This window comes from Vicia villosa, linkage group LG2 (assembly GCF_029867415.1).
Source record: "Vicia villosa cultivar HV-30 ecotype Madison, WI linkage group LG2, Vvil1.0, whole genome shotgun sequence".
Lineage (NCBI taxonomy): Eukaryota > Viridiplantae > Streptophyta > Magnoliopsida > Fabales > Fabaceae > Vicia > Vicia villosa.
The window spans coordinates 138796629-138814679 of NC_081181.1; the positions used below are offsets into that span (position 1 = coordinate 138796629).

Consider the following 18051-nt stretch of genomic DNA (forward strand, 5'->3'; position numbering starts at 1 on the left):
GAATTTTTAGAGAACAAATGTCCGAGTATTTTTTACTCATATTGAAAACTGCCTGAAAATGACATGTTAGCTGATTCTACAACGTTCCAGGTTCAATGCAAATAACAGAAGCAAATATCATAGATTTGTGTCCTTAAAATCAAAGCATGTATGAAATAAAAAAAGCCATCAGCAGTTTAGCATCACCAAGATATGAGAAGTTTACTGGTTTTAACATAAAAATAAACTTGGAACAGTTCCTGACATCTATCCTGAAACAAAGAGCTTCGGAAATGTCCATAAGTAAACTACCCATGACATGATGGAACAGCAAGTTAAGCAGTTTCTGTTGCTGGTTGGGTCACCCCAGACTTCACCAACAGCTTAGTCAAGTTCTCTGGGGAGCAAACTTGATACTTCACTTTTCCAGAAGGTGCAAGAAAAACCTCTGCAAGTTCAAGCTTATCTGAGGTAAGACTAGTGGTGTCCATTGTTTTGCTCAGCACTTTCAGTGCAAGTTGAACTGCTTCTTCCCTTGTGATATCATCCTTGTAGTCCTGTTTTAGAATTGATTGTGCTGCCTGGTTGTTGGCACCAATAGCCCCGGCTTTCCAACCGCCATAATTTCCACTTGGATCACTCATGTAAAGTTGAAAGCCGAAGTTTTTGTCCCATCCTGCAAACAGGAAAGAGACTCCAAATGGACGGAGACCCCCAAATTGAGTGTAACCTTGCTTGGTATCACAAAGAGATTGAACCAGCTGTTCAACCGGCATTGGCTCTTGGTACGCAAATGAGTAACGCTGTGCTTGGATCCTAGCAGTATTGATTAGGATGTTTGCATCAGACATAATCCCAGCAACAGCACATGCAACATGATCATCAATCTTGTACATTTTTTCAGTTGAAGTTGAGGTTTGCAGAAGCTTAGATGTCACCTTCTTTTCGCCAACCAGAACAACCCCATCTTTTGACAAGATTCCAATGGCAGTACCAGCATTTCCAATAGCCTCCATTGCATATTCCACTTGGTAAAGACGCCCTTCAGGAGAGAAGATTGTTGTACGACTATCATATCTTCGAGACATCTTGATCAGAGGTAAAAGCAAAAAAAGTAGAATGAATAAAGTATTTTTTTGTTAAATGAAAAGAAACAGAAGGATTAGAATGAATAGACACTCTTGTAGAAGAAAACATAACAAAAAGTAGTTAGTATATATGATAAATAAATAAATTTAATGCCAACTTTGAGTGAATACTCTTTCTTTCGTGGGAATTTTGTTTACACGAATCTTATATATAAACTTCAAAATATAATAAGACCAAGTATGAAGCTTCAATGCAGTAACCCCATTATTTATATTCATGTGAATCCTCCTTGTAGTGTTTTTAGTCTGAATTAGAAATTAAATCATCACTATGAAAGAAAAAGAGATGGGTCAATGATCTATGGTCAAAGAATATAGAGTTTCAAAAACCAGAATAGTGTTGTCAATGGCGGATGGCGTCCATGGCAGAGAGCCAAAATCCCACCATACCGGCCGCTTTGCGGCGCCGTTATTACGGATTATGGCGGAAAAACGCGCAATAGAGGCCGATAATTACCATTGCGGCGCCGTTATTACGGATTATGGCGGAAAAACGCGCAATAGAAGCCGATAATTACAATTGCGGCGAGCCCAAAAAACCGCCATGTATATCTGCCATAGCGGCCGGCTACTTCCAGAATGTTCTATCCAGGACCATGCTTTATCTAAATTGTTAATCTCGAGATCTTTCTTACTAACTTATAGTTTTCATACAAGGATACATTAAATAAATTAAAACAAATTCCCTCTGTCATTCACCTCAGAGACAATATGTCCAATCAATAGCAGAAAACAAACAGTTGCAACCCTCAGATGCAGGGTTGTGATTATCTCAATTCCCTTAAAAAGAAACACAAGAATTGCACAGATCTATGTCAAGCAAAAGAAAACACCAGGTTTGTCAAAATCACAATGGCAACATGGTTTTGTAAAAGCTTCAAAGAGTAGATTTTGCAAAATTAAGGCGGTTCACCATGATTTTGTCAAACGGATCATGAATCAAAACATGTACTAAATTAGAAAATCGGAAAGCATGGCAATAAAAATGAAAACAAGCAAATTAAAGAGACGGTAATTGTAAACCTAACTTCCACTAAACTACAATCTCAATTGTAAGTTCAACAGGAAATCAGGATCCAGTGAAACTCAAGAGATTAGGATCATATATACAGCATAAACAAAGCCAAAACTACTAAACACGAATCAAGGATTCAGAAATATTTCGCGCATTAATTTATACTAAACCCTAAAAATTAACATTAACACACGCATCTTAATATATGTTTGGGGTTTCTCCTATGTTACCAATCTCACTGCTATAGCACAGAATCACGATACAGAGTGGAGCTCTGCAGCAACGCGACTCTTTTGCCGTGGCGGCTATGGCGGACGCAAATCGAGGTGGATTCGTATCCATTCGAGAGAGGGGAAGGAAAATTAAAAAGAAAATGGAAAAGATGGAGGAGTTTCTCACTGTTTCTGGAGGTAGAAGGTAAACTCCGGCGGTGACTTCAGGGAAGTTTTTTTAACGACGAAGCGAGTTCAGCGCGACTCCAATTTGTGTTTGTGAAGCTGATAGAGATGGTGCTTTTGTTGATTTGGGTTTTATTTGTTAAAATAGTTTTCTTATTCAACAAACAAAAAAAGGTTTTGTAGTACTGTACAAATGAAATAGAGATAATTATATTTTCACTTTTAAAATGTTATTCTTTTGTTTTTAATTCTAGAAATATTTTCTTCTTCTTTGTTTTTAGAAAATGTTTGAATTGACTTTTGAAATGCTATGAATTAATTTTAAAAATTTAGAATTGATTCTCGGTGATTTTAAGGTGTTTGGTTATCAAAAGTAGAATTGATTCTGCCTTCAGAATTGATTCTACTTGAAGATAAAATTTGTACCTTTTGCTTTAAGAATTAATTTTGAGTAATTTTTATACTGAAATTTATTGTTCAACTCTCTTTTTCATAAATGTATCAAAATATAAATCAATTCTGCTAAACTCAATTTTGTAAAAATCAATTCTACTAAACTTAATTTTGCTATAATCAATTTTTCCACCGCCAATCCAAACAGGTCTTTAGTCTATATCTATACAATTATATGTCAAGGTTGGCCTTTTTGTGAAGGTTTTAAATTATATAGTTGCAAATAATTTTTGTGTTGGATCAGTCTATAAAAAGTTTTGCTCTGTCTTTAAATAGGTCTCCCGCTAATGGATGGTGGAATCGATCTTATTGAATTAGTCGTTCATAAATAAAGAGAAAATACTAATAAAATCAACTTTTAAAAAATTAGACACAAAACTAATTATGATTAGATGGGTGTTAAGTACATGTCTCTTTTATGTAGTATGCGAGGTCAATCCTCAAGACCACGAGTATTTTAGTTACTGGTCAAGAGAGTTTGGTTTGACTTACTTATAAACGTAACATAACATGTTCTCCCACAAAATACAACATCTCAAGTTTGAATCTCGTTAGTTGCTGACAATTCTTTGTTGGATCAAGGTGGCTTTAAATGGATCCCCCGACCCCGCTAGTGGACAATGGAATTGGTCTTATTATATTGATGGGTCATCATGAGGGGGAAGCATTCACATTGGGTCAGAGACTCACCTAAAGATCAAAGACTCATTCAAACAAATGAGAGATACACCCCATAATCACCCAAAATCTTAAAGTGATAAGTGTACGGGTCCTCTCATTTTTAAAGTGCTTAACCGCCACTTTTCTAAGCAATGTAGGACTTAGAACTCACACTTGTTTCTCCACACAACTCACATTTGTTTCTCAATAATCTCTCCGTTAAGTGTGAGTCCATCCACTATGTTCCCCCTTAAACGGAAGTCTTTCATCCACATGTTTGTACCGTCATTGAGAGACACTCTTATCTCGTCATGGGCACTTCAACGGAACACGGCGCCTGACCACCATATCAGAAAGACTTTCGACACAAGGAGCTAGTCCCTCTCTCGAACCGAGGTTTTGATCATATCTAGAGTTTCATAACTCGGATTGATCAAATAATGCACAATCATCAACATGGGAAAATTAAAGGATTCAAATAAGATCTAATTATTTTCTCATAATCGTATATTTTATCAATTTTGTTACTTTCAAATACCAATATGAAAACCTCATATTTACTTTCAAAAGCACAATTACAATCTTGTTAAAATTCGCAATCCATGTGGGACAATCTTTATTTTATTACTTCTTCAAGTGGATTAGCTCACTTGCTAAAAAGTAAACAATGTTGGACCTCATGATTGGGGCTTTATTTGCGGCCCTTGCAATTTGAAATTGTTGTTCCGAAAGGGGAACAAAGAATAAGGGTGATGCAGAAACAAGCTCTTCTTTTGTAGTGGCCAGAGCTTCCGCCATGGAGGATTTGCAAGATTAACACTCCAATGTCTAAATCAATGAAGGTTTAGAAATATCGTTTGAGAGTGAGGACATATAGTAGCTGCAATCAGTGTGTGGGGTAATTTATATACGTCATTTGGTTATAACTGTTCCTTGTGTAAATTGGCGTGTGAAGTCCCTTGATCATTTCAAACTGTAGAAAATGTTTAGGGGTTTGGACCAAATGTCTTAATTTTCTTGATTTGGGACCCAATGTCTCCCTTTGCCAAGAAACTCCACTTGTCAATCCATTCTACTAGGTGAAGTTATGGACTTGACTTTAGTAATTAGACTTGCCGCTCTTAACTTCTAACAGCCCAAAAAACCGTATCTAAATTAAATTTTAAAAAATAAACAGTATCTAAACATAATTCATAAATATTTGAAACAAACATAATAAAAATATTTCTCACGTTATATTTGTGATAATAAATTTAACATTTGTAAAACAAACATCCAATTATGAATGGTATATTGCCTATTTCAGTTAGGTCCAATCGAAATTTTGAGATGGTATCAGAGCCATAATAGATCTATTGTTGAGCTTCTCCATCGTCCGAGGTCATTGAGGCCCAAACATGAGAGGGTGTGTTGAAATTTTCATTTTAATTGCGGTCCGCCCCTAGTCGCCTTAATTGCAGCACTTTTACTTGCCTTAATTGCCACTCCAACACCTTGTGTTGGATTTGAAGGGGTGAATTTAGTCGCACATTGCTTAGAGATATGACCCGTGTTGTGTTTATAAGTGGGAACAATCTTCATCCTAAAAACCGATTTTGTAAGGATGATTTAGACTCGACCCAAATTCTGAGATGTTCCTAGTAGAATTAGTCTGAAAAGAAATTCCGAATAATTGTCAATATTCATAAACATGGTTGAGCACAAGTCCCATTGCTAGCTTAATTGTACCCAATTAAGAGATAAGACATGCTTAAAGTCATGATTAACAAGTAGATAGAATTTTTTTATTTCTTTCACGTTTCTCCCACCCTTTTATGACTGCCTGTTTATTTATTAAAATAAAATAAACCAATGGGACCATGAGGACATTAGCCACAATAATTTATAAACGTGCATTGTGCAAAATCATCATTGCTCATTCATGTGGATGGCTAATCGCTATTCAATTCAGAAACCCTTCAAGTTATTCACTGCTCATTGGATACAACAGTTTCTGTCATTTGTGAACATGTTTAGGCCACATTTATCCATCACATGATGCTATAAATATTCTATGGCATTTTTTCCACATTAAATGACGTGCTACATTTTATTCAAATAATAAAAATTAAAGTTTAGAGTCTGATATGATATCACACTTATAAGAGGTCCCATATGAGCTTGCACAATTTGATCAAGTCAATATCCTTTAAGGCCTTTAATTCAATTCAGAAACTAATCAATTCATTTATATCTGATTGGATCATAGCAAAATATTCCAAAAAATATCAGTTTCCCAAAAGAAAGAAGAAAAAAAATGGTAGCTGTTTTCAACAAAGAGCTATTGAGTTGGTACCTTATCACCCTTAAACTCAGAGAAGCTTTAGAAGCAGGGATTCCACCGTCGTCATCTCGATCGATCGAGTTACCTCAGCAGCAGCAGCAGCAGCAGCAAAAGCTTGAGCAACAACCTGCAGAATCATTGCAGGTTCTTCATACCAACCAAGATGGTGAAAATTTGAAAGAGGAAGCAAGCACGCCGGAATCTGAATGGGTGATCTCCATCAAGGAAAAGCTAGAGGAGGCGAATCAAGACGATGTAGTGAGTTCGTGGACCAAGCTATCAATCTATAAAATCCCTCATTATCTTAGAGATAGTAGTGGCGACGATAAAGCTTATGCACCTCAGATTGTGTCTATAGGACCTTACCATCATGGCAAGAAACGTCTTCGGCAAATGGAACGTCATAAATGGCGTTCCATTAATCATGTCCTTAAGAGGACGGAACATGACATTAGGATTTATCTCGATGCAATGAAAGAGATGGAAGAAAGAGCGAGATCGTGTTACGAAGGAATGGTGGGGTTTAGCAGCAATGAGTTTGTGGAAATGTTGGTTCTTGATGGTTGTTTCGTGCTAGAGCTATTTAGAGGAGCTACAGAAGGGTTCAAGGAACTTGGTTATTCGAGAAACGATCCTGTTTTTGCGATGCGTGGATCGATGCATTCAATTCAACGAGATATGATCATGCTAGAAAATCAGCTTCCTCTTTTCATATTGGATTTGCTTCTGGGAATTCAGCTTGGTAAACCAGATTTGAAAGGACTAGTTGCGAATCTAGCACTCAGATTCTTTGACCCTTTAATGCCAACAGATGAGCCGTTAACAAAAAGTGATATAAATAAACTCGAATCAACATTTAGAAAAAGCACTACCAGGGACACCTTTGATCCTTTATCCGATCAAGGCGGCCTTCACTGTCTCGACGTATTCAGGAGAAGCTTATTGCGCACGGGACCTCAACCGGCAACTAGAATATGGATCAAACGCAGGTCGAACGCTAATAGAGTTGCAGACAAACGGCGCCAACAACTGATACATTGTGTCACCGAGCTAAAAGAGGCTGGAATCAAGTTCAAAAAACGGAAAACCGATCGCTTCTGGGATATTAAATTCAAAGACGGAATTCTGCGAATTCCGAGACTCTTGATCCATGATGGTACAAAATCTTTGTTTCTAAACCTCATTGCATTTGAGCAGTGTCATCTTGATTGCAGCAATGACATAACATCGTATGTTATCTTCATGGACAACTTGATTAACTCTCCGGAAGATGTCGGGTACCTTCATTACCAAGGGATAATCGAACACTGGCTCGGCAGTGATGCCGAAGTCGCGGACCTTTTCAACCGGTTATGCCAAGAGGTTGTGTTTGACATCAATAACAGTTACCTCTCTCCATTATCAGAGTCTGTGAATAGATACTATAATCATAGATGGAATACTTGGTGTGCAAGCTTGAGGCACAATTACTTCAATAATCCTTGGGCCATTATCTCTTTTGTGGCTGCTGTAGTTTTGTTGCTACTGACATTTGCACAAACCTATTACAGTGTTTATGGATATTATAGACCAGCACAGTAGCTGGTATACAGATAACTTTGAAGGCTTTTTCATTTCACATTTATCATTACAATTTTCTTTTATTGATTCTTTCTTAAGTTTGAGATATTTGATGTGTTTATGTTACTTTCAAGAATGGAGACTAGAAATGAGTGTGGATTTGAAAGGTTGAAGAGTGAAGACTTGAAGTATTTGTTATTTGAATTATTTTGGTACAGAAGATACTGGCTAGTGACTACTACTGTTATACAAATTCTAGCTTAGTTGCATAAAAAGCTTTTATTTCATATTCTATTACTGTAATTCTTTGTTTATTTTATATTTTTGGGACGATGAATAATTTCTTTTTGAAGTATAATCTAAATAACTAGTGTGTAAGTTTGCTTATATAGTGACAAAATTTGATTTTACAATGTAAAGTTATATTTATTTGCATACACATCACTAAAAGTGGGTTGAATAATAATTTTTTAATATTAAATTCAAATTCAAATCAATTCAAAAACAAAATCAATTCTTTTAAAAAACACTCAAACATATCAAAATTGATTATACATTTCTAGATTCAATTTTGATACCTTTCAAACGGAGAACTAAACATACACTCATAATAAAAACACATTGAATCTCATATTTTTTTTTTCAACAATGGTTGCCACAAAACCTTTGGTGTGATAATCCTCCCCAACTAAAGAGATTAATCTCTACATTTGCGTCAAAAGATATCTGATTTCCACCAAAAAAAACAAACTCTTGATGCAATTAGCCAGGGTGAAATTAGAAGGTCTTCAAGGTAACATTAAACCAAGTAAATTAAACAAGATGAAAAAATATTACCCTGTCACAATCACTTGTGTGACTTTAAAAGTAGTTATGATTTAAGCCAAATATTTTCAATGATGTGATGATTTTGATTAATTGATAATATAAAAAACTTTTACACTAAAATGTATGTAAATTAAATACTAACTAGATTATAAGTTATTTTTTGTTGTTTCAACAAAGATATACACCAGACATAAAGGTATATGGAATGGACAACACCACTTCAAAGTACTACTAGCCTAAGCATCTCCAAAAATACAGTAGATTCCAAAGAAGGGTACTTGAACATAAGGAAAAAAGGAGACAACTTTTCAAGTGCCAGCCACCACCAACTGGTTGTATTGTATCAAGTGATCGTTTCATTAAAATCCAAAATTAAAGTTGGCATAGTACAACTAGTTGGCTCTAGTGAAGACGAGAAACTTTAATAGATAAAATTTAAATTTATAAAAAAAAAAAAGTGCTAGGCGCTACAAAATAACAGTTGAGAAAAATGCCAAATGAATTCCTAAAATCATTGAAATGAAAGAAAAAAAAGTACAATGGAAAAGACAGTTCAGTGTTAACCCCATTTCCAAATAATAGAGGTGATTCCTTCTGCACAGGTTTTGTAATTTTTTTGTTATTGGACTATGAATTCAGCAATAAGAACATGAGTTTACCCACCTATAGAAAAACAATAAAAAGGATTTTACAATAAAAAAGGATTTTACAGAAGAGTGATCTTCCCAAAGGCATTAAAGAAGTCCAAATAATTGCCCAATATGGAATTGAACATCCAATGTCCATGTCCACGCTAGACCTCAAAACAATCTTTATCAGCCACCACATCAACAGATTTCTCAAGCTGCTAAAATATACTGAGAAGCTGAAAATATCAGTCCACGGGAAGACTTGTGCTTTCTTCTGCCGATGGTTTCTTTCCCTGATAGTGCTAAAAGTAAAATAGACAAAAAAAAGCTTAGTAGCAAAAAAGATTTAATCCTTATAACAAAGATCAACACCATCATCGAATCAATAACCGCACAACAATCACAATTCACAACAATAATTTTGAATCAATGTAAATCTAAATTACCTGTTTCCCAAATGTGAATGGTACATATCTGTATTTGATCATATGTGATATTTGTTTCCTCATAGTAAGCGTGAACAGGATCACCCAGTAGAAGAGGAGTATTGGCCAGAAGACTGGAATATCAAACGCACTAAAGAAAGTCATCACAAATGCAAGGCAAAATGCCTTCGTGATTGAGTACCTGCCCACAAAGAAAAATGAAGCAGCTTCAGGAAAAGCAACCTTCTGAAGACTTACTAAGTGAATAAGAAACATATTCAATAACGTAAAAGTAACCCAAAAAAATGGAACCAAATCATCTAGGTAGGCAGTTTTTGATGCCTAAAAAAATATCAATGTGGAAGATATTGTAACCCAAGCCAAAGACCATGGCCCTATAGCTATTTGCCTAACGAGCATAATTAAGTGCTTGCAGCATAATCTCTTATCCACCCAAATAATCTCACATGTTCTTAAGCCAATGGATAAGTTCAAATAAATCAATTCAGACCCTATGAAGAAAATGAAGAGAACTAGAACAACGTGTTTAAGAACTCCGAAATTCATTCAACTCAAGAATGATAAAAACACAGTAACAAACTTTATTTCGCCAATATATAGTGGTGGTTAGCTGATATTTAACATAACCAACAAACAACTATCTAACATAAGTTATAACTAACTTAATTGAGTAATTTGACACTAACTTCATCTATTAACACGACACCAACACTATATCACACTGACACACTATACCAGTAAGAATTAGAAAAAAGTGAATAAATTAAATATAATAACAAATGTCTGTGTTGGGTTCGGACACCGACACTAACAGCCTTTTTTTCAGCGGTGTAAGTGCTGCTACAAAGAACTTCATACAATTAACTACAAGATTGTTTTCTAGATCATATGAAACTATTGCCGCCCCCACAATCTAGATTGCAATATCAAGGTTTATGATATCGCCATCATCACAACTAATCAGATTAAGACATCACAGTAATTATTCACAATATGAATGATCATAACAAAACTATGACCGTAATCGCATGAATTGATGTAGAGCAGTGAAGTAATTACCAGAACTTGAATTCAGGGAGTCGGCGAACAAACGGCCGGAACTCATCGGAAGCTCTGGTCGGAAGAGTAGGACCATCGGCGGCGAGGGCGGGATCTTCCTGAGGAGAGAGAAAACCGATGAGGAGATTGAGGATATAAATGCCAAGAGCGTATGAAACGACGTAGAAGCCTTGCAAGAAGTAGACGCGGACGACGTAGAGGAAAGCCAGAACCGAAAACCCTATCCAACGCCGTAGCACGTGCGGGGTGGTTTTGTCGAGCACGTGTTGAAATTGCTGCCAAACCGCCAATTTCAATCGTAATATCGCTGTTTCCGCCTGGGAAACGTCGTCGGGGGCGGGGTTTCCGCCGGCTACTGCTGGTGGTGCCTCCATCGGTTTCAAATGGGATCGGATCGGCGCAGATGCTATTGGTTGAAAAGTAGTTGCAGGATCTCCAAAGGGTTTACCGTATATGCAATTTCAGTAAGTAAATCTCTTTGAATCATCTCATTTTTTTTATGCCGTAATTTCCCAAAGTCGTCTTCACATTTGCATTAAATTTAAGGTCAAATACATATTCTTTTAATTTTGTATAAGAAAAGTGAGAGAATTATTATTGAATTTAGGGTTAAATATATTTTTCTCTTTATAAATGTTTTTAATTTTATTTTTAATTTCTATTAAAAAATAATATATTTTACTCTCTAAAACTTTTTTATACATTCAGTTTTATTTTTTATTAATTTTAAAAAATTTAAAAATTGTTTAATTAATCTTTAACTTTTAAATTTATGACTAATTATTTTTATATATATTTAGAATGGTGGTGTCTAAGGTGAGGGTTTAATTAAGTCTCTCACCGGTGGAACATAAAAATTTCATCATTAGATTTAATTGACGGTTTAGATTACTTTAAATTAAATTGGTAACATGTAAATGAAGGATAGAAAAACACTTAGAAAGGGGGGTTTAAATAAGTGTAGTCTTAAAAACTTGAGCGATAAAAATAAATTGCACAGTTATTTTTATCCTGGTTCGTTGTTAACTAAACTACTCCAGTCCACCCCCACGGAGTGATTTACCTCACCTGAGGATTTAATCCACTAATCGCAACAGATTACAATGGTTTTCCACTTAGTCCGCGACTAAGTCTTCCAGAGTATCCTAATCACAACCTGATCACTCCAGGAACAATTGCTTAGACACAAGCTAAGACTTTCTTAGAGTATCCTGACCACCACGTGATCACTCTAATTACAACTGCTTAGACACAAGCTAAGACTTCCTAGAGTATCCTGATCAACACTTGATCACTCTAGTTCCTTACAACTTAATGTAATCAAATAAGAGTTTTACAATGCTTCTTAAAAGCTATAATCACAACAGTGATATTTCTCTTAGCGTTTAAGCTTAATCTCACTAATATATTACAACAGCAATGTAGTGAGCTTTGATGAAGATGAAGTTTCTGAGCTTTGGATTTGATCAGCGTTTCAGCAAGTTAATTGTTAGCAAATCGTCAACCTTGCTTCTCATCAGAACTTCATATTTATAGGCGTTTGAGAAGATGACCGTTGAACGCATTTAATGCGTTGCGTGTTCCGTACAGCTTTGCATTTAATGTTTCACGCTTTTGTCAACTACCTCGAGCCTTGTTCACGCTGTGTCTACTGACGTTGCCTTTAATAGCTTCCAACGTTTCTTTTGTCAGTCAGCGTAGCCTGCCACCTGTACTTTCTTCTGATTTGATGTTTGTGAATATAATATTTGAATATCATCAGAGTCAAACAGCTTGGTGCATAGCATCTTCTTGTCTTCTGACCTTGAAGTGCTTCTGAGCGTGATACCATGAGAACTTCAGTGCTTCTGCTTCTGATCCCAAGTTCTTCTGATGCTTTCATAGACTCATGTTCTGATTCTGCCTTGACCATCTTCTAATGTCTTGCCAGACCATGTTCTGATGTTGCATGCTGAACCTTTACACGGTGAACTGACTTTATTTGAAATGTCGCGGTAAGCAAGAGTCGCCACCGACTTTTATTTTATCCAAACAAGTTAGAAAGGCTAAAAGAAACAGAAAAAAACCTTTTAAATAAAATAGGGTTCGGGGGGTAATTATGCAAAGGGAAGGTGTAAGGCACCCTTTGCATCCATGGTTTTTCATGGGCTCTTAATTGCTTTGCTCATTTTGAAACCAAAAGTTTAGAAATGTATAGAAGATGAAGAAACAAGGGCTTTAGCTCGTAAATGAGCGTAGCCTTGAGAGTGTTTGTTTAAGAAAAAGTTGATAAAAGACATTTTAGTCAGAGCAAGGCAATTAGGGGCAATTACCTTATAATTTGAAAGAAGAGTTCTTTTAGCCTTTCAGGGTGAAAGGGTCTATCCATGCCATAGAGGGCAGGAAGCCTTTCGTTTGGAGGTTGAAGGGTCATCGAGTTATCATTCGCCTTAAGACTGACCCATGCCATAGAGAAGGCAGGTAGTCTAAAGGGAAGGATCAAAATAGCCTTTCGTAGGCAGCCAGAGGATACCTCAGCCTTTTCGTAGGCAACTTCCGAGGGTCGAGGTCATATTAGTGTATCGAAGGCAGCATCATTAGGGACTTATGACCGTTATTTGTATCGAGGCAGCATGGCAGCATCATTAGGGACTTATGACCGTTATTTGTATCGAGGCAGCATGGCTGAGGTATCCTCGTATTCGAGGGACATGGCTATTCTGCAAAAAAACACAAAGGCAACAGGCAACAAGGCAACAGGCAACAGAGAGGTTACCCCAAAAGTGTGCGTGGGTGCAACAATCACGTGGTTAACTTCGATGACATTTATCTTGTAAAATTAATGATTCTAGATTCAATTCAAGGTTATCACTCCCTAAAATTACTAACCACAACAATTTATAATTAAAGCAATAACGGGAGAGGGAAATTGAAACCAGCGGAGGGAGAGGGGAATTGAAACCAGCGGGATAATAAATAACAAAAGATATTAGAGTTTAGGGTTTAGGGTTACCGACTATTCGACGCTTTGGCAATGGGAAAACCCTGAAAATGTGGGAAAAATAAGAAACAAATAGTAGGGTGAGTGCATTATCGGTTCAGTGATCAATTAGGGTTAACCCTAATCAATAAAAAGTAAAAATACGAGAAAAAGGGTAAAATACTTAGCTTCGATTAACGAAGGTTGATGGGTAAAGATTTGCCTTGAGCATGAAGCATTGACCCTGACCATTAAATAATTGGCAAAAGAATAAAAGGAAAAAAAGTAAGTGTAGGAGGAGTTCCATTGGAAAGGGAATTAAACCTTAATAAAATAAAAGATAAATAAATATTTAATTAAGAAAAGTTAGAACTTAGCTTCGTAAAAGGCATGGCGCGTAGTTGGGAGGTATCTCATGATTACCCTGCATACACAAAGAAATATTTTTAGTGCACGCACGATCTTCGTAAACAAAGAAATATTTTTAGTGCACGCACGATCTTCGTAAACCCTGATTAGGGCACAAGTTAACCATAGGTAATAGAATAAATTCATTGTTGGTTTTCAACTAATTAATTAAGTCGGTGAAAATCGAGTTTTGATTAAATATCTAATCCTAATAAGTATTTTAATCCATTGATAAAAATATTAAACTATTTAAACAATTGAGCAATTAAATTAAATTAAACATTTAATTATTTAAGCCAAATAAAAAACCATTATTAATGATTAATTATTTAATTCTAAAAATAAATTTTATCAACAATAAAAAAAGTTTGATTAAAAAATATATTTAAAAGGAATTTTATAAGAAATAATCAATACATGAACAAATAGTTATGAAGTAGATAATTAGAATAAATAATAATAGTGAAAAACTAAAAAGAAAATAAACAAAAGCATTTACGTAATTAAAAAAAATTAAGAAAATGCTTAGCTGATCCTGTGTTGCTCGTTGGTGACGTCTATGATGGACCGGCGTGCTTAGATGCGTTGGATTGGATAATGAGATGATCCAATGGTTGTTGGGAGAAGAGCGCGCCATATGCGCGTGGCAGGGATCGAACCCCTGCACTTGCGTATGAAGGCCTTTGGAGACAATGCGCTGCCAACTGAGCCAGTTATGATTGCTGATATTGATTTGGTCCGAGATTAATATAATCCATTAAATGACGTGAATGAATTAAAAAAAAAGCCCAGACTTTGTCTTCTTCGTGAAGACTGTAACTTTCGTCCACAGTTGCTTCATGTTGCTGTAGACCTGTGCAAATCAAAACCAGAAAAATACCACGCATAACTTCAAGATAAAATCATGAATCAATGTGAAATCGACCCCTGAATTCAACCGCGCTATTGGTTTCGTCCAATTTTGGCTCTAACCCGCTTTCCCCAAAATCACAAACGTGAGCCCTAACTATGGTGATTCATAGTACCTGAAACTAAACTCAAATTAAACATCACAGATAGTTTGCAAATAAGATTATGAGCACAAATATGTAATCAAATTCGATTTATCATGTGTGTATGGATGAATTAGAATCTAAGATTTTTTGACCAAACCGTAAACTGCAGGGCAGAGTTCTTGGACGTGTTAGCGACTGGTATTGATCTGGAAAGCTTCAAGGGCGATCGAGGATTATCGTGCTACACTTAGAATGGCGTGAATCGATCCACCACTTGGTCTGATATTTCCACTTCGTTCACGGTTTTCTTCAAAGTTCAGTAGTGTTCTTTTGCAGCCGAGAAAAAAGAATCCTTTCTGATGAATTTCTCATGTCCTTTTATAGATGGATTTGTAGGTTAAATCAATGAGAATAATTTGATTGATGAATGATTGGTGCAAATTAGGAAGAATGGGATTGTGATTCCGTAACCGCAAAACGTGAGTCTTTCAATTAGTGGTCCCATGCAAATTCGCTCTTTTTTTATTTTATTTTGGACATGATCAAAAAAACAATGATAATAATAATAATAACAAAAGGAAAATGAAAATTTAGTAACAATAAATAAATAAGTAATGGATAAAAACCAAAATGCAAGTGGAAAAAATAGAATGATATATATATATATATATATATATATATATATATATATATATATATATATATATATATATATATATACATTTATTTTTATTTTTATTTTTGAAATTTTAAAATGATGCAAAATGAAATGATAAACATACGCCAGATAAAATTTAAGAGGGCAAATTTTGGGGTATGACACAAAGCTTCTGAGTGCTGATTTGTGCATACTCTATATATATTTCCTGAAAGGGAAATTGCAATGTATTAGAGTACCACATTATCTCACACAAAATTCATATCCTTGTTATCATCAAAACTAAGAATATTGATCAGAACAAATCTTGTTCTAACAATCTCCCCCTTTTTGATGATGACAAAAACATATATAAATGATATGAATTTGCGATCAGAAAGAGCAGACGGCTAAAGACAAATTACACAGCTATAGCATAAGCATGTGAATATGTCTCCCCCTAAGATTAACAATCTCCCCCTGAGATGAATAATCTCCCCCTGAAATAAATACTCGAAGAACTTTAATAATAAAAGACTTCCCTAATTATTTCGGTAGAGACGATCACATAAGCTTCTATCTTCTGATAATTCATAGCTTCTGACTTCTGCTTCCATTGGACAGCTTCAGAACTTTGAATTTCTTTAGATCCCTAGAACACTCACAGCTTCTGATTCCTGCTTCCTTTTAGGACAGCTTCAGAACTTGAATTTCTTTGATCTTCAGAACATTCACAGCTTTTGATTCCTGCTTCCATTTAGGACAGCTTCAGAACTTGAATTTCTTTGATCTTCAGAACATTCACAGCTTCTGATTTCTGCTTCCATTTAGGACAGCTTCAGAACTTGAGTTTTCTGGATCTTTAGAACATTCACAGCTTCTGATTTCTGCTTCCCTCGGATAGCTTCAGAGCTTTGAATTTCTTCTTACATCACTTCATGCTAGATTGTATCAGAACATTGTTGAATGTACCAGAGCATCATCAGAGCTTCTCTACATCCTGAAATGTTACAGAACAAAACTAAATGACAAAAGTCAGCATGAATGAGTTAGAACATAAAATGTGTATCAGAACACAAAATATGTATCATAGCCATAAAATGTGTATCAGAACACAAAATATGTATCAGAGCCATATAGGCCATATAGAATATATCAGATCCAATAGACAATGTATCAGAGCAAATGGACACTGATTTGGATCATATTCTATTATCAGAATTTCTGATCATTCTTCCTTCTTGCTTCTGATTCTGAAGCTTCCTAGCACTCAGCTTGCTTCAAGAATCCAAGAGCTTGATTCATCTTGTTGATTCTTATGTTGATCTTGAATCTTTGATTCCTGCAACAACACAACTTAAAAACATATGAAGCTTGCAGCTTCTGTTAGTAAATGTGGGGCCTTTTTACTCGGTAACTGATAATATTAATCAGATCATTTATCATATATTTTCTCCCCCTTTTGGTCATAACATCAAAAAGCATAAAAAGATTCAGATGTAAAGCAAGAGACAAAAGGAAAGAAACATAAATAATTTTTCATTGATTTCAACAAGAAAGATTACAAAAGAGGAATGCAGGAAAACAGATGCAACAAGGAAAGAAAGCTACAAAGACTCAAAAACTAAGACTCTATCCTACGCAAAGACTGCGCAAACAACTCAAGAACCCTCTGGTCTTCAGTTTGTTCAGCCATGGAAGCTTGAAAGCTCTTCATGCCTGTCCAGACTAGAACCTCCACTGTAGGAGAGATCCAAGAGACCAAAGAGGAAGTGAGGGACAGTTCATAGACAGAGAGCTAATGTTGCAAACGGGCTCCAGGCACTCAAGAAGGTCTTCTTCCTTTGGATAAATGTTGATAACAGCATTGAAGAAGAGATCTGTCTTGAAAGAGACTTGGAGAGCCATCCCAAGATATGCTTCACATCCTGTAACTGATTAACCCTTCCATCCGTTCTTATTGAGTTGAAAGGATTCATGATGAACGCTAGGTTGAAGATGAATGAACTAGGGTTTATGCCAAAGAAAAACTTTGTTGGACAAGAGAGAAAAAGGAAAGAGAAAGAGAGCCAAGACTTAATGAAAAGATGCAACGAAATGAAGGAATAAATAGAGGGAAAGAGAAGAGGGAAACGTTCGAGGAATATAAAAAGAAAAGAAGGACAATAAAAGAAATGATGAGAGGCATTTAATGTTATTTGACGTGAGGAGAGATAATAATGACAAAAGACGTGATTTGCACAGTTACCTAAGTAGACGTCCCCTCAACTGCACGAACGCTTGTCCAGAAATAGTGAACACGTGTTTACCATCTGGATAGCCAGTTACAGCTGTTTGCTTTTAAAGAGATTCTGAATCAACTTAGACAATGAAACGTTAGTAATAACTGAATCACAATTTCTAATTGATTTTAATCAGAACTTCTTAAAAAAAATAATCCAATTTCATTTCAGAAGATACTCATACATAAGATCTTCTCATCTTCTCATTCTGGGCATAAATCCATACTGATATTCTTCAGAATGAACTTAAACCTATCTTCAGCAAGGGGTTT

The 18051-nt window shown here is 35.7% G+C and overlaps 3 protein-coding genes across 4 annotated transcripts; 1 reads left to right on the forward strand and 2 right to left on the reverse strand.

Annotated features, from left to right (window-relative positions):
* Positions 1-102: 102 nt before the first annotated feature.
* On the reverse strand, positions 103-2696 carry LOC131652220 (proteasome subunit alpha type-4). The gene is made up of 2 exons (XM_058922024.1): positions 2542-2696; positions 103-1067 (listed from the first exon to the last, which is right to left on the reverse strand). The coding sequence occupies exon 2, from the start codon at positions 1065-1067 to the stop codon at positions 315-317; it is 753 nt and encodes a 250-aa protein (XP_058778007.1). The 5' UTR covers positions 2542-2696; the 3' UTR covers positions 103-314.
* Positions 2697-5804: 3108 nt separating this feature from the next.
* On the forward strand, positions 5805-7924 carry LOC131652221 (UPF0481 protein At3g47200-like). Its single transcript, XM_058922025.1, has one exon. It carries the CDS (start codon positions 5950-5952, stop codon positions 7555-7557), a length of 1608 nt encoding a protein of 535 aa, XP_058778008.1. The 5' UTR covers positions 5805-5949; the 3' UTR covers positions 7558-7924.
* Positions 7925-8864: 940 nt separating this feature from the next.
* On the reverse strand, positions 8865-11037 carry LOC131652222 (protein RER1A-like). 2 transcript variants are annotated; one of them, XM_058922027.1, is made up of 3 exons: positions 10499-11037; positions 9440-9620; positions 8865-9286 (listed from the first exon to the last, which is right to left on the reverse strand). In XM_058922027.1, the coding sequence occupies exons 1-3, from the start codon at positions 10870-10872 to the stop codon at positions 9239-9241; spliced, it is 603 nt and encodes a 200-aa protein (XP_058778010.1). In that variant the 5' UTR covers positions 10873-11037; the 3' UTR covers positions 8865-9238. The 2 variants fall into 2 exon arrangements, with proteins under 2 accessions (XP_058778010.1, XP_058778009.1); XM_058922026.1 differs by having other exon boundaries at positions 8865-9295; positions 10499-11035.
* Between the last annotated feature and the right edge of the window lie 7014 nt (positions 11038-18051).